At 41.6% G+C, this 17,379-nt stretch overlaps 1 protein-coding gene across 12 annotated transcripts in view; it reads left to right on the plus strand.

The window, feature by feature from the left end:
- Window positions 1-17,379, plus strand: part of LOC109968709 (glutamate receptor 1-like) — an 80,085-nt gene that overhangs the window by 22,659 nt on the left and 40,047 nt on the right. For all 12 annotated transcript variants that reach the window (XR_002276160.1, XR_002276161.1, XR_002276159.1 and 9 more), the window contains exons 3-4: window positions 1,864-2,103; window positions 12,215-12,399. Coding sequence is in view for 8 of the 12 variants with exons in the window: in XM_020615187.1 (XP_020470843.1) it covers window positions 1,864-2,103; window positions 12,215-12,399 (425 nt within the window). In the remaining 4 variants the exon portion in view is untranslated. The remainder of the gene's footprint in view (window positions 1-1,863; window positions 2,104-12,214; window positions 12,400-17,379) is intronic.

A 17,379-nucleotide genomic window follows, 5' to 3' on the forward strand; every position in this document is an offset into this window, starting at 1 on the left:
TAATATAATGTTATTTGATTTACATGAGATATGCTTCAAATCAGCTTTATTATTATGCCCTCCTTAATTTTAATGACAGTGTGACTATATCGTAGCCTCATTATCGGGAAAAACTTGACATTTTATATGTGATATCTGTACAAATACAACACTGATCAAACAGTAGTGAAATATGACCGGATGCAGTGCACCGTGGTGATAGTCTGACTTTTATTTTGTGATACATCTCAGTAGGAGCTGTGCTGTTGGATTGATAAGTGTCTGGATGTCACACTGTCCTCGGCTCCACTGAGGCAGCATCGCTGTTTGTCCAAATGAGGATTCTCTGGGTGATGACACAGATACTACGGCCATGGTGTTACAGTCTAAATCTGACTGTGCCCAGAAGGCCGTAACATAAGACAGTGATTTACAGAGAGACTTGTGGTGCCTCAGCAGTGAGCATCATTTTGTCTTGTCAGACTTAATCCCCGAGTGTGAAGCAGCTCTGCATCGAGAGTCATGTGATTATTGCCGTTGTGTGTTCGGGGATTTACCATGTGGGATTGTTGCTACACTGGAGCAGATAAGTCAGCTGCAGAAATTATGTCTGCCTATGAAGATAACATTTAACACTTTATCATCTGTTAGCTGGTTACAGAAATGGAGGTTTTGCAGATACAACAGGGACAGCACATGATACATTACTTTGAGAAATCTCGGGCACCTCTAGGAAGTCAAAGAAGAGTTTATCAGACATGACAAAACGAAGGACAAAAAGCTGTCATGTCATGTCCCCCACCATTAAGTCAAACTGAAGTACACTATGTGTGAACCTTTTGGTTTGTTAGGTGACCTGGATTTCTGGGCAACAAAAGGAACTGGAGCTTCAAAACAAGACAAGTGTCATTACTTTGGCTCTGTGGATCTTAAACTGATAAACTCAAACAGGAATTAGGCGATTGTTTTATCTTCTATTGTGTGTCACAGAAGGTGAAGACCAGTGCTGTATCTGGGCCAGCTCACAACGTCCTCACCCAAAATCTAGCTTGTCAGAGTGTGATGTGTCGGGGCGACGCTGACCAATAGCAGCACAGACTGTTCTTTTGCACACAATGCCCTTGCCATATAGGACTAAATTGTATTTGTTAAATCCTTGAGTTATGAAGATATGACTCAGACCACAGTGACAGATGGCATGTCACAAAGCCGACTGTGAAAGCCAATGTTAAAGGGGCTGGCTACTTTTTAGTTTTATTGCTGATTTAAAATACTTTTTACCTGAACTTCTCCTTGAAGCAAAGAACCTACACTGCTGTCTTTGTCTGACTCACAGACGAGCGAGTTGGCCTGTGATTTGTCGGCTACCAACATGTAGTCTATGACCCTCAGGCATACCTCTTCGTCAGGTCGTTTCAGTACCTGATGAGGACGTAATGTCGAAAGATTGTAATGGTGGCTGTGGTTTGGCCTGAATAAAAGGATTTGTGTGGGAACATTTAATCAGTGTGCAGGTTTTCATTTCTTTTCTCTAGCATTGTTTGTTGGTCTCCACACCTGATGTTACACAGAACGTTCTTTTGGGAGGTGCACATTCCACTTAAATGTTTTTAACCAACATGTAATTTGTCCTGACAGGCGCCATGTCCAGTGTCCCTTCTGTGTTGTAGCTCTGTGTTGGTTGTGTACAGTTTAACATTACCTACAAGCGTGAGCCTTGAAAATAGCGCACAGGCTCAATCTAATGTTTGTGGCCATGGTGTCATAGGAACGTAAACATTTGCTGTCAGAACCTGTATGGGTTCTACTTCTGTCATTAGACATGTCAACAGGTGTTGAAGCGTGATCTCTGTTATAATAATCTTGTTTTTCCTCCTTTTCCAGTCTGCTCCCAGTTCTCTAAGGGTGTGTATGCCATCATGGGTCTGTACGACCGGCGGACGGTCAACATGCTGATGTCTTTCTGCAGCTCTCTGCACGTCTGCTTCGTCACGCCATCCTTCCCCATCCAGACCAACAACCAGTTTGTCCTGCAGCTGCGGCCCCAGCTTCAGGAACCCCTAATGGCCCTCCTGGAGCACTTCTACTGGACCAGGTTCGTCTACATGTACAGCTCCGACTCAGGTGAGGACTCTCAATACGGTACTAATGATCGCATTCACACAGAGCAGTGTAATGTAACAATGTGGATTTCGTGGTTGTGTTTTTATCACTGGAAGGTTCATGTCCTGCCTCCTATCAGTTAGTGTTGACATTTCACTGTTTAACCATCTTTATTATTATTTAACCATTTAACCAGGACAATTTACCTGTGACAAATTCAGTTCAGTGTTAGGGTTGATTGTCGTTTCAATTTTATTGCTGCTGCTAATTGAATCCAGTTCTCATGGAATCTCAGTTCAGTTTTCAATGTTTTTTTAGACAGACAAAAACAACAAATATTTCAGGAACAAAAATAACTCAACCTTGCTTCTTGGCACCTTTTCAGATCTGATTTTATGTTTATTTTACTGTGTTGTACCAGGCTGCTATCAAGTGAATGCACAGACTTTCCCTGGAGGGAGATTTGTATTTGGGATTTAGGGCCTTGGTCATCTCTGTGCACAAAAATTTTACACTCGCGTTACAGTGTTACACGTAGGGTCAGACAAATAATAGTTTACTGTAGAATATAATGTTAGTTGTTCTGTCAGAAGGGTATCAAAGCAGGCCATGGATATTGCTGTGAATAACCAGATATTAGTTATGCAGTTTGCCTATGTGACTGGTAGAAACTCAACTGCAGCAAAGGGATAAAAACACCTTCATCACAAATTGTGTTACTGCACGGTGACATTCATCCACTTTCTTCTTGCTCATTTTCCCCTTCGTGGCCAAAGGGAAAGGAGTTTCTGTACCAGAAGGGGGGTCCCCGGGGACAAACAGGAGGCGGAGGGGTGCTCTATGAACTCCTGTCTAGGAAATGTATACAGTCATGGCAAAAAGAAAGTACACCCCCCTTCAGTTCTAGGTTTTTGCTTAATGGGACCGAAAGAACAATTATATGGACCTCAACAATGTCTGTATATTAAAAACAAAACAACATAACTTCAGACGACAAGGAAAACAACAGATTTCAACATGTAGTTACTGTTTCCCAAAAGTAAGCCAACATTCAGAAGCCAGTTGGGAAAATATCCTTTTTAATTATGGATACTCCTTGTATGGCAGTTAGTGCTGTGGAAGTGGATGTTAGGCTGAAGTTATTGGGATGACATAAGTTTTGTATTTACAGCAATTTACATACATATAGTTAGGGGGAGGGATGTAAGAAATAAGGAATACAGATCCATCTCTGATACATATACTACGAGTAACTTTAGACTTTATTACATACTAAATCAAGGAAACTTTAAGTAAAGTTGCCAAAGAATTGGCAAGAGAATAAAAAGTGATTCAGGCAGTTAAACCTTTGCAGAACACTTGGTTTTATTTCACCTCAGTCTCTTCGAGCCAGGCTGAACAGAAAGTGCAGGAGAGTCCCTGAATGCAGTGATAGAGTTTGACAGAAAAGCCTCAGACCCAGTTCTTCATTTTCTGCTGCCTGTCAGCCCAGGTTCACTTTTAGACACAATCTGAACTGTGCGTCATGAACTTCCCCTAAATCCAACTTTACCTCCAGCTCTTCGACCAAACAGACAGAATTAGCGCTGTCATTTCCCCATCTCTCAGCTGGGTCTAGTGTCTCCCTGCAGCCTGTGGTCTGACGTTCTAGACCATTTGACAGGCGGTGGCAGACTCTGTCTAATCTTATTGCCTTTTGCATCTGCCCAGGCACCCGTTGGTGGGAGTCTATCTGGTGTAATAGTGCGTAAATGTCTGCCTCGGCGGTGCATTCTGTCTGATGATAGTGCTCCTCAGCATCTGCCGAGGAGACATTAGCTGTTTGTTTGGGCTTTCCTGAAGCCAAGAGCCTCCAGCACAGCTTTGGTTTATGTCCACTATCAGCGTCTGCACATCAGTGGTGATAACGGAGAAGGATAAATTAAACTTGGTCTGTAACACTAAGAGGCCAGATGTTGCTACTGTATGTTTGTGAGTTACATTTTATACAACGCAAGAACCAAACTCCAACAAGCTACAAAATACTTTTTGTAGTTAGTCATTCTGGTGCAAAAATACGTCCAAGAGAGTAACTAAGTACTTAATCGCAGTTCTGAAGTAAATCTGCTCCACCACTAATGAAATAAGATTGTTTACTTAAATAAAAGTAGCAATAGAAAAGTGTAGAAATACTCTCTTACCAGTAAAGGTCCTGCATTCAAAATGTTCAAAAGTATCAGCATCCAAATCTACCTGAAGTACCAACAGTACCAGTACTCGTCCTGCAGAACAGCCCGTGTCCCAGTAATGTCTCTGATACCACTGGATCATAGTGACTGATGCGTTACTGTGTTCATCACTTTAATGCTGCAGCTGGTAAAGGTGGAGCTGATGTTAACTACCTCATATACCTATACTGTGAAGTAGTTTCCATCCTACTGGGTAGCTGGTGGATTTCCCACCAGGATCAATAGAGTCTGATGGTTCTACTGGGTTTGGTTTGGTTTGATTCATCTGATTCTGGAAAGGAACTGAAGTTATCAGGTACATGTAGGGCAGTAAAAAGTACACGGTTTGTCTCTGACATGGAGTGAAGTCACAGTATGAAGTAACAGGATGTGGAAATACTCAAACTGTACTTTACTATATTTAGAGGGAAATTATTTTTTACTCTGCTACATTTTTGCTGGTGTCCTTACTAGTTAGTATGCAGTATTTTACGAGCACTTTAAGTTAAAATAAAATATGACGACACATAGTTTGGTTTGTGATCTCAGACAAAACAATTTCCTTCTGCCCTCACTCAACACATTCCCTTCTCTTCCTTTCTTTTTTAATCCTCTCCTTTTCCTCCTTCCTGTCTCTCTACATTTGTTTTCCTCTTATTTTGCTTTGCTACCTTCCTCTTCTTTCTCTTACAGTATCTTGTTTTTCTTAGTTTTTCTTCCCCTTCCTACTTTTCTCACCCTCCTTTATTTCTTTTAATTCCTCCACCTATGTCTCCTCTAGTCTCCTCTCCCTTTATTTCCCTTTTTCAATTTTCCTTGCCTCTCGTCTCTTCCTTTTATTTTTTTAGCTTCTTTCCTCTTCTCATGCTCTTTCCACCTCTTCACTCCTACTTTTCCTCTCCTCTGTTTACCTCTCATCCTCTTTCCTGTCATTATGTCCTTTACTCTCACTTCCCTTTCTCTCCTCTCCTCCCTGTAGACTCACTACATTCCTCCCTGAAAACTGTCAAGTGCCTATTTTCTGCTCGTTTGCTGGTATTCGGCTCACTGCAACAGATGCTCTGAAGCCTTTTAGTGTGTGTGTGTGTGTGTGTTTGTGTACATTATCAACAACCCAACCATTTATTACATAATGAATTTAAAAGCCTGCACTGACCTTTATTCAGTGCAAGCATGCACAAAGATAAGGATGTTATAAGCCCTGACTCATCCCATAATTATTGCTCTGTCTTGTTGCCATGGATACAGCCATGCAGTAAAGGATGTCTTCTGTACAGTGACAGTGATGTACAGTATTTGCAGCCTTTCACCTCCTCCCCCTCCTCTTCTTCCTCATCTTTCTCGGCAGAATCCAAATGTCCAGACTTCACCTCTTCCTGTGTCTTTCCAGGGTGGCAGTAAATAGGAAGTGTTACAAGGAAACTATAATAAATCCTAGCTCCCTTATTTGATCAGTCCTTGCTCTTTGATCTTCACTCAACCCGGAAGTTGTTCTGGTTGAGCAAGGATCGTGGACATCCCAGAGCCTTTTCTCCTGCTCTGAGGAGCAAGGGGGCTGCTGGGAGGAGCCACGATTGACAACACACAAGTGCATTCTTTACAAATGTCTCTTCATAGACCGACACACCCCTTTATTGGGAATCAGGTGGTGATTGGATACTGGATGTGTCACGTTGCTAATAACGTTTCCTTAATTCTTCTCTCCTCACATCTCCTCACGCAAGAAAAAAGTGTAACTGAAGGAAATGTGGATGCAGCTGAGGAAATGGAGATTTATCAAGAAGTCACTGGTTTCAGGCTGAGACAGTCTAGGAAATGTGAGCATTTCTTTCATCAGTTGTTCTGAGAACAGTGAAAACGTGCTGCTACAGTGTACTTTTCTTCAACAAATCACCTCCACTACAGAAAATGAAACCTCAGTTCTCCAAGTCTCTGAACTCTCCTGGAGGGATGAACACCGTTCTTCCAACACGTTTCTTTTTGTGTGTGTTACCGTCAATACTTTCTGCTTTTTCCTGATCCACAGACAAAAGGCCAAACCAGACAGATTAATGTGTACCATGACATGCTGGCCCTGAGCCGTCCTTCCTTTGGCCCAGCATCAGACAGCAGTGTTTTAATGAGTGTCTGAGGACACGTGGAGGCGATCGCTGTAATTCTCTGTATGAGCTCTGCTGGGAAAACAATGCTGGGGATGAAGGAAACATAGCGGTACCCTGCTGAGGAGTCTCCTCTTCTTCTCTTCCTCCTTCCCTTTTCTTTGGTCCTCATTTCCTTCCCCTCTGTTCCTTTCTTTTGTTTGTGTCTCCTAGTTTCTCCTCCATCCCTTTGTTTCTTTCTTCTTTTCTTTTCCTCTTTCATCTGTTCTCATCACTTTATTCCTTTTCTTTCCTTTATTTGCATTCCTCTCATTTTGTCTTTCCTTTTTACCTCCTCTCTTCTCCTTTCCTCATATCACCTTTCTTTTCATTGTTTGCTTTCTTGCCTTTCCTCTGTCCTCAGATTGTTTTCCTTTTCGCATCATTTCCTCTCTGCATTTCCTCCTCCTTACATCATATCCTCTTTCCTCTTGTCTTTCCACCCTTTTCTTTTTTACCACCATACCTTTTTCTTTTCTTGTCATCTCCTCTTCCTCCATCTTATTATCTTATATACTCTTTCCTCTCATCTCATTCCTTTATCCTTATCTCCTTTTTCCTGTTTCCCTCATTATTTTCCTTTCATCTTCTGTCCTCTTCTTCTTTAATTCCTTCCTTCCTTCTGTCTTTTCCTTCTCTTCTTCTGTTCTTCTGTCTGTCCCTCTCCTCTGTCCCCTCTTCTCTCAGTGAATTAATAGTGAATGACATGCATGCAGGATGTTTATGGAAATTAGACGCAGAACGGAGAGCAGATTATTGTCTTTATTTATAATACTCCTCTGTTTCTCTCTCTTACCTCATTATTCTCTCTCTCTCTCTCTCTCTGTGTGTGGGTGTCTTGTTCGGCTGTATGTCTAATTGAAGGTTATACATCGTCATTACCACACTTGACTTTTTTTGCTCACTGAGTGCGTGTTACTTCACAGCAGCTGTAAACACTGTCACGGTGTGGATCCTAATGAGCAGTTACCTGTCAGAGGTCATCACACAGCCTCTGTCACACAGCAGCAATTATGAGCTCAGTTTCCCTCTTTTCTCTAACTCCTCTTCGCACCAGGTGTAGAGAGCGGCTAATCATTATGCGGCCAAAGGTATGTGGACATCTCAACACTGCAGTCATGCACTATATGGGGGTGTAACAGACCCAACTGCTGGTTTCACTCTTGACTCCAGAACCTGGTTGCAGGGGTTTGCTCCCTCTCAAACCAGGAGAATTAGTGTGCTGATAAGGTTCAAGAGAGATCAGATTGAAGTGAATGACAAAATGTATTGGGTTAATCAACAGAGAGATTTTTTTTATGATCAGACTCCATCGATGTGAAGCATCTTCATCAGGCATATGCCCAAATGAAAATAGGAGCTGGGACAGATCCTGTGGAGTCTAGACGCTAATAGTGGTGGAGTGGAGCCAGCAGGTGGTGGATGGAAGCCTTGGAAAGTGTCTCTGGACGTCATGGAGGTTATGGAGGCGATGAGGAGGAGGTTTGCCTGATTGACAAACAGGCAGAATTGCAACTTTATTTAAAGAACAGGCACATAGCTGCTCAGGGAACACAGACAGAAAGATCACTAGTTGGATCTGGTAACGTCAGGATTGAAGGTGGAGGGCTATCTGACAGTGAAGGGAAGCAGCACCAACCACGAGAAATAGATCAGGAGTAATTATTATTTTGTGAAGTATTTTTGATACTGAAAAAATTACTCTGTCCAGTTCTGGAGTTACAAGGAGCAACTTTTTCTGTGATTTTTAAGCAGGTTTGTGGAGGTTTATTTGCAGTGGACATCAGAGGCAGTGGTGGTCTTGAAAAGTGTGAGGCACACTGGGTCTAAAATATCTCCCATATTGTCTGTGTGCTCAGAATCTTTATTGGCCAAGCATGAGTTTGACTCTGGTACAGAGGCACTCAGTGTGCTTTGGAAGGCAACAATAAAATAAAATAAAACTTTGTGTATTCAAACAGGAAAAATGCGGAATTAGTAGGAGAAGGAACAGGAGGAAAAGAGGCACGATTTATTTATAAATGTATACACAGATTAGACAGAACAGCTTCCAGACTGATAGACTGTATACAGTGGTTATATTTACAGTTTATTGGACCGTAGTGATCGCTGTGCCCAGTCACACAGTGTGGGTCAAGTGTTCATCAGAGCGATGGCACGGGGAACAAACCGTCCTTGTTTCTGGTTGTTTTGGCGTACAGTGACCTGTAGCGCTGTTCACAGGTGACTACAACCCTCGGTTCAGGCTTGGTTATAATGTTCACAGTAGTATCGGGTTTAGTTTCAGGTCAGTTAAGGGACTAGGGGACACCTTATGTCAGGGAGTGTCCTCACAGGGATAGAAGTGTGTGTCAGTGTCTTCGAAGACATGTTTTTCTGCATGTGTCCCTCCGGTATTTGAAGTCGAGCTGAGTTTTGTTGACCTTTGAACACATTGTGCTTTTGTGTGTCTATACTGTAAAATGCCGATGTCATCATGTTACGTGTACTGACTCAAAGGGCTTTAAACAGAGACAGATTCTAGAAGACGATTAAAAATGAATTTATCGATGATTGTTTAGACACCAGTGGACTGAAAACCTAACAACAACAACAAGTCAGCAACACAGCCCAGTATCCTTTAGAACTAGGTTCATTTTGGACTGTTTCACCAGTCGTAATTTTAATTTGTCCAGTACTTGGTTATAATCAAATACCTGGAAAACTAAAGGTATTCCCCTCAACTTCTGCTGTGTTTAGCGCTGATTTCAAAATGTTAGCATGGTAAAACTCTTGGTAGACTTTGCTGTTTGATCAAATCAGCTGTGCCTAAGTGCAGCCTCACAGAGCTGATAGCATAGTGGCCTCATTTGATCTGCATCAGGGCCCAGGTTTGATTACAGTTAGTGTATCATATTTCTGCTGGCGCTCTGACTGTGCAAGGTCAGGTTTGTCAGCCCAGTGTAAGGAATCCAGCTTCTCAGATAAACCTCATCTTGGAAAATTCCTCATCATCACCACGATTCATTTATTTTGTTATTCAGATCAGGCTACTTAAGCAAAAGTAAAACAGCCTACAACGTCTCAGTGTGAAGAAGCTTTTTGAAGTTTGACCCAGGCCATGTCCAGCTTGAGGCAGTCCGCAGACATCACAAGAGTTTGATTCCACAAAAAAAAAACAAAAAACAGCCTGATATTCAGTTTGGGAGCCGCTGGCTCTCTGTGCAGCTCTTATGCTTCTTGTTTCCCTCAGTTTTCTATCCCTCTGTGCTTTCTAGTTATCCTGTCTTCGACTTGTTTCGGTTTTTGAACTTTGCCTCACCCTGGACTTTGCCCTATCCCAACCTCTTGGATGTTGCTTGGCGCAGACTGTCTTCATGTTTCTAACCCCTGTTTAGACTCGTTTGCCTTCACCTCTCCCCTCTCCTCAAGGTGTTTGCCAGCCTAGACTCCCTGTGTCAGGTTTGCCCGGCTACACCTTCCTCTCTTCTTTTTCTCACACTAGCCTAGCCCTTGCACTGATTACACTATTCAACACACCTGCCCCGCTTCCCTGATTACTCACCAGCTGCACCTCATTAGTCTCCTCCTACTTATACACTGTTCACCAGTCACTCCCCTGCCAGTTCTTTCTCTGTCTTCAGGCCAGTGGTTGTTATATCAAGTTTATGCTAAGATTGTCTTTGTTCTCTCTAGTCCTTGTTAGCCCCCTAGTCGTTATCCTGCCCTGCCGTCTCTAGTGTCTTCTTCCTCTTCGGACCTCTCCTCTGGACCGCCCTGGATTTAATCTACACCACCAGCCACCGCCTCACAGGTCGATGCACAGTCTCCCTTACCCAGTTTATCCCTGCTCTTCTGTCTACAGCCATCATCACCTCCACCTCGACCAGCCCAGGAGTGATCTCTGCGTCCGCAGCCCGGTACATCATCATCCACCATACCACTGACTGTTTTTCTGCTGCTGCTGATCGACACCCGGTCGTCTACCTCATTACTCCTCCTGTATATATGTCACTACCTTCACTGTAAATAAACCTCACTGCTTGCACCGAAGCCAGCCACCTGGGTCCGCTTTTTATCTGCTCGCTCACTCTGTGTTCGAGCGCACCCTAACACCCTGTCAGCACTACCTTTTTCTTCATGAAAATAAACTGCAAAACCGTGCCTGCCAGCCTCATCGCTGTCCTGCATTTGGGTCCTCAGTTCCAGACTTAGCCATTTCTGTATGAAACGCAACAAGTGCTATGAAAAGTAATCAGCTGTCAGACCGATGTCCTGGGCCCTCAGAAACAGAAGTATTAGAACAAGGAATTCTTTTATCCCATCAGCCATTTCTTTGCATAAAGTAAAAGCTGTTGCATTGTGGGTAGGGTGGTTTATCATGTATGTGTGCTTATTTATTTGTTTGTTTGCACGTTTATTTTTGTGGCTTTGCATAATTTTATGATTGTTTTGTATTTTCCATGTACATCCTACTGTGTGCTGTCCTGCTTACATCACTGACTTACAGCTGCCAGTAACATAGGACCATCATATACGGATATGCTGAGCTGTACTGGACTGTCTGCTGAGTTGTACTGTACATGTTTGTGGCTATGTTTCTGTGCCTCTTACAAGCTAATTTCCCTTTAAGGATAATAAAGTGATGATGACTGTAGGAATATGAAACAGGTCTCTACAGCTGTCTGTTATGAAGCTCGTCTTGTTTATTGAACAGAAATAGAAATGTAAAGGTTATTCTCTGCTTTTAGCAGTAGTTGGTGTCAGAGCTTTGTCTCACGGTGGGATTTCCAGGTGTGAACTGGCCGCAGCATGGATCCATGAGCCGCTCCATCAAGGTTCACTGTATGAATCAAATGTGGACTGTTGTTGGGGCTTGCTGTACAAACCCATAATGTAAAAACTGCACATAATGTAATATTATTCTGATGTCATAAAAATGGAGAGGGCAAAACGGTAGGTTTGTGGACATATTGTAACAAATGATCACATTAAGTTATTACATTATGAGTTTAGTAGAAACGTTTTTGTTAAAGTAATAACCCAGGGATGCTGATAGTGTGTTTGTGTTGTTTTTATTTTATGTACTTCTCCTGATCTCAGAAATTTGAAACACAGTCACATATTTCATGCAAGAAAGACAGTTCAAGGTTGCAATAATTTCCTATTCCACATAAATATTGTAGAGATACAATTTCTGTTTTATAGTGTTCATTAATAACATGCAGCAGTGAAGTTAAGTCAGGTTTAACAAAACAGTTGCCACTAAACTCATAATGTACGATAATAACCTGCGCAGAATATAACATTACATTGTTTCCATTGTCATTGTATTATCAGAAGATCATTACAGTTACAGCTTTTGTTACAGTTGTTTAATTACCTTCTGTACAGTTATGACTTTACATGTTGTCTGTCGCAGGTGTCCATGCTCGCTCTGGGCAAGTCACAGACTCATCTGCACTCGCTGCAGGACTGTACCTGAGCAGTGTTGGGTTGCTATTAGCTGCTGTTGAACTGAGCTACTGAATGTTAGTTTATCCAGATTAGCCAAATGATTGCTTTGTCTGACCCTATAGCTGCAGCCAGCAATTCAGAGCAGCGCGTCACAAAAGCTGCAGCTTTCCTGTTCCATGTTTTCTTAGTTAAAAGACATAAATGCACTTTGAGCAGCAATGAAATGTCTTATGAATTAGAGTCACTGTTTGTTCGGCAATGCCATGATCTTGTCACTTTCTCCGGAATACAGTCACACAGAAGCAGCTGATGTGGAAACTTACCGATTCACATTTGATCTTGCTCTCTCAGGTCTGTCAGTGCTGCAGAGGATCTTGGACACGGCAGCGGAGCGGAGTTGGCAGGTCACCTCCGTTAACTTAGACGCTCTGACAGAATCAGGCTTCATCAAGCTGCTGACAGACCTGGACTACAAGAAGGACTATCAGATCGTCATCAACTGTGAGCTGGACCGGCTTAACTCCATCCTCAACCTGGTAAAACACCCACTGATCCACAGTGGACTCTCCTGCGGAGAGTGGACCTCATACACTGCAAATATACAGTAGTGACTTTTAGTGTAGGAAGTACTAGTCTTTTAAGTACACTGGTGACCTCTGAGAGTTGTTTTTGAGTATAGAGTTACATTTCCTGCAGACTCATTGTGTTTGACCCTGTGTCATTCATGTACATACAACTGGGGAGGAGAGCCCATTTGTTACTGTAAAGGTTGCTGTTTAGCTGAGCTGCAGACGTTACAGTCAAGTGTGGTGGAACCGAGCGACGTGGGTTTTGCAACGGCTGAGACAATGAGACAAATTTAATGAACTTTAATGAGCATTTATTTGACACAAGTGAATTATGACAATATTTGAATTATTTCAAGTATTCGAAAAAAGACACAAAGGCTGCCTGCAGATGTGTTTGTAGACGTCTGTGGTGCTGTTCGTTTTATATTGAAAAGAGAAGACTAATAAGAGGATATATATTTCTCAATGTGAAATTTATTATGCATTAACGTATCAAAATTAGCATGTGCACATGGAGCCTATCTGTTTAGGATAAACAAGCAAGACTAAACAGGAAAAGACTGTCCTCATCTGGTTGGTATACAATATTTGTATGAAAAAATGCTACTATCTAATTGGTCCAAAACTGTTGGGGAGAAGCTGTGGTTTAGACTTAACTCTCCCGTCATTGGTCCCCCATTCTGGTCCGATCTCGTCACTGGCGCGACCTTGTCCTGAAACAGACACTTTGCACAGCCCATAAGGCTTCTTAGTATCTTATCAAACCTCAACTCCCCTGGCTTCAAGGAGCAGAGGGAATAATGGGCTCTTTTAGGAAAAGGCAACAAATCTAATGAAAACCTGTGGGATGATTAGTCCTTCCACTCAGTGCACCAGACTTATGATGTTGCATTAGTGTTTCAGTAACTCACACAGCAAATATTTGACCAGTGGTTAAGTGAACACATATAGTGATATTCATAACTATATAAGCATATCTGTGACATATAAGTATGTAAACTTATGTGTGCTATAAAATAAAACCATTCTTAAGTGCATAAAATAAAAATCACCCTAACACGTCTTCTGCTAATATGCCTCGCGAGAGCAGAAATGGCTAATGCCTGTTATCTTTAAAAAATGCCAAAAATATGCTCAACTAATCGCCAAGCCGGCCAGATGGTCTTAACACCAGCCCAGTGGTAGCAGCAGAAAGGCAATCAATAAAAGTACAAGGAAAATCATAGGTACAAAGTGAAGAGAGCAGTGCTGCAGCAGCCAGCTGACGATGACTGTACATTCACCGTCCACATTATTAGGTACACCTGTACAATCGCATGCACTTCAGTGTAACACTTCTGCCTTAACATCTGTGTTCATGAACCTCAACATGTCAGTTTCTGGTGAAACTGTTGTAGATGTGTAAATTAAAATATGTTTATTATTGAGGTCATTGTTAACGGTGGTGGATGAGGTGCATCTATATTTTGGCCTCCTCGGCTACATACATGAGGGTCCGAATATTAGGAACACCTCTGATTATAATGCAGTCCAGTACAACAGCACCTTTAACTATGACCTCAATAATAAACATAATTTATACATTTATGACAATTTCACAAGAAACAAACATTTTGAGCTTCATAAACACAGATCTGGAGGTGGAGGTGTTGCTCTGAATTGCAAACAATTGTACAGGTGTCCCTAATAAAGTGGTCAGTGAGTGCATGTATATAAAAAAGAGAACAGACCTGATATGCAGGATGATAGGAGGTAATAACAGATGACAGACAGGAATTAATATGACCCCATGAATTAAATGTAATAAAGTGATAACAGTATCAAAACGGGTACAAAAGTTCCACCTGCCTGCTGTTAGGACGCTGAGTCTGAGAGTGGAGCATCACTGACACGATCAGGCTGCCAACTGAGCCATCAGGACACTGTGTCGAACATTTATTTTAGCATTGGCACCATTGGCTTGGCTCAGCTCGGCTTGGATATGTAACAGTCCTCTCAGCTCCTTCTGGGAAGCCGCTGTTGTCTGCCAGCTGTTAAGAGCCCTATTAGAGAGAGAGTCAGTTTAAAACAACAGTCTGAACACACAGACATGACACCAGTGCTACAAGTTTCATGTTTGATGCTGTTCTTCTATGGCGCCAGGTCGATGACTATAGTCTTTGGCACTGATAAATAAAGCTTGGCATCGAGAACAAAGCCGTAACTGAAAAAGCAAACACTGGCACTGAAGCATTTATACTTAAAAAAAAAACAAAACCATGGGCATGAAAAAAATATTAATACTGGGGGAAGCCGTATGACGCTGAAGTTGGCTTCTGATTTGGCAGTTAAGGGGACAAGCTAATATGGACAAGCTTTGTTTTTTTTATATATATATATAATTATTGAGGTTTAAATAGTGAATTTTAGTGTCTTGTGACAGCTGAAATGCTGTTTCAGAAGCTCTTCTATCCAATGTCATGAAAATATTTTAATATTGAATAATATCATGTATTATTTTTGTTCAAAATAGTAGGAAAAGCTATTGCAGTCTTTAATTTAGACAGGGAGACTGTCCAGGAGTGAAAGGGGAGGTTGAACAGATGTGTGCGTCTTGTTGGTGACCACAGTAACATTTCACTTTGACAACAGGAATAGCACATTGATCTTCTCTTGATCAATGAATTTATGCCCAAAAAAAGTCAACCTAACTAAGCTAAATAGTGAACCTGCTCTGCTGTCATAGTTAACTTTGAACTAGATGTTAAATATCTCACCAACTTGGACCGCAGAACCTTATCAATGAAAACACAGGCCATGTTAAGGTCGGCACTATAGATTCTTCAACCTGGCAACTAAACAGGAAATGTATATGTCCATTGATAATTTGTACTGTGTCACCAAGCAGCTGGAGCTCATGATTTTTTTTTAGCAGTCAAGTATTTGCATTGATTTTGTTGTTGCCAGTTGGGCAGAACTGATGAAGCCTCTTGGATGAGAGGTGAAACATCTTCGACCTAAAACCAAGTCCAGTTGATTTTTTTTTCTGCGTTTGTTCAGCATTCAACAAAATGGAATCTTTTGAAAAGTTTGAATGAAATTTAAAAATTTTATCTACACTAAGTCAACCTTTTCATCATGACCCTGTCATCAGTTCACTGTTTGTCCTTCCATATACAATGTTGGTAGGTACTAACCACTGCAGACCAGGAACATCCAACAAGACCTGCAGTTTGGGAGATGCTTTGACAAAGTCATCAGCCATCACAGTTTGACCCTTGTTAAAGTCACTCATTTTCTTATACGTACATTATCCTACACTGTTTCCATGAACTTCAAGGACTCAGTGTTCACTTGCTGCCTAATAGACCCCGCACACAGACAGGTGCCACTGTAATGAGATAATCAGCTGTTCACTCCACCTGTCAGTGGTCATAATGTTATGACTGATCAGTGTATATTGCAGCAAAACAAAAACGAATACTCTCTTTCCACTCTTGTTTATGCAGTGTAACAACCCTTATCCCCTGATTTCCTCCTCCAACTCCATTGAAGCCATACAGAAAGGAGGCTGTATGAGTCGATCCAGAGCTGAGGAGATCTACTGCTTCCTGTGCTACTCTGTGACTCCTTCCTCATCAGCACATTGAAAGCAGGGACAACCAATTTACAGATTCCGGAAACTGTAAGGGATTCATTTGTAGTCGTTTACTCCTTTATTTCTCCACTTCACAAAGAACCACATCTTTCACAAAATGAGAAAAACTGGGGCTTTTACTTCATCATTCTGTCAAAGAAATACATAGTATGAATGGCGCTCAACTGCAAGATATTTTATACAAACAAGTTACAGAACACAAAGGCAACATTAGGTATTTAAAGCAGCTCTTTTACAAGGACATAAGCAATCACGTATCATCCACTGGTACAGTCAGAGACGAGCACAGACAACGAACGCAAGCAAAGAAAAGTCCCGAAAAATCTAGGATTGTCTTTGGACAACCCCATCAGGCCTGCACATCGGACCCTACAGTATCTGGGGCTTTTGTACAAGGTTTATAATTAGTAAAATGTGGTGACTTTAATGCAGTAGTTTTGGGAACACATCATTTTGAGAAATGCACTTTCTTACTTGGAGTACAGCGTTAGAAGAGTAGATTGATACTATATAACAAATAACTTTACTTCCTGAAATGTTGAACTTCTGCTTTAAATAACAGATTATTGTATAGTGGTGATGATGTTCCTAATGATCTTTTGGGGTTTGGAATACAGGAGATATTAAAGGACTTTCACTCACTAGCTTATATTACAAGTTTACAAAGCAATAATGCGATAAACATCCACAGTTTTAAAGATTAGGAAAGGCAAGTTTATTTATATAGCATATTTTCATACACAACAGCAATTCAAAGTGCTTAACACAATGTACAGTGATGGATAAAACATTAAAATGCATACAGCATATAGATAAAACAGAATGCAAACTTTATATGCATACCAGAAAATCTGAAACATCAAAATCTATACAGTCAACTAAAGAGCACAATGAAGTCAGTTGGTGATTGGTAATGGATGAAAAATACAAGTAAAAACAGAAGCAGAGAAAGTGCAGTGGTGTGTGGAATTAATATGCATTCGTTAAAAGCAGCAGAAAAAGAACAGTCTTTGTCTTAGTTTTAAAAGTGGCTGCAGTTGGAGCAGATCCAAGTTCTAAACAATAAATGAAGCAACATTAAAACGGCTTTATTAACTGGGTGACATCATGCATGTTTGTTATCTGCGATAACTGTCTATCTCAGATGAAGCATCCCGTCCGTTTCAGCGAACACGTTTCTATGACAGCATGTTAGTGGGGCTGGTGCGCAGCGGGGTGCATTTGCTGTGGTGCCGAAGCGAGCGCTGGCTTGCTGGTGGACCTGGCATGACTGGAGCAGCATAAAGGTCAGGGTATTGCTGTACCTCTGG

The sequence above is a fragment of the Monopterus albus genome, unplaced genomic scaffold, assembly GCF_001952655.1.
Source record: "Monopterus albus unplaced genomic scaffold, M_albus_1.0 scaffold159.1, whole genome shotgun sequence".
Taxonomy (NCBI): domain Eukaryota; kingdom Metazoa; phylum Chordata; class Actinopteri; order Synbranchiformes; family Synbranchidae; genus Monopterus; species Monopterus albus.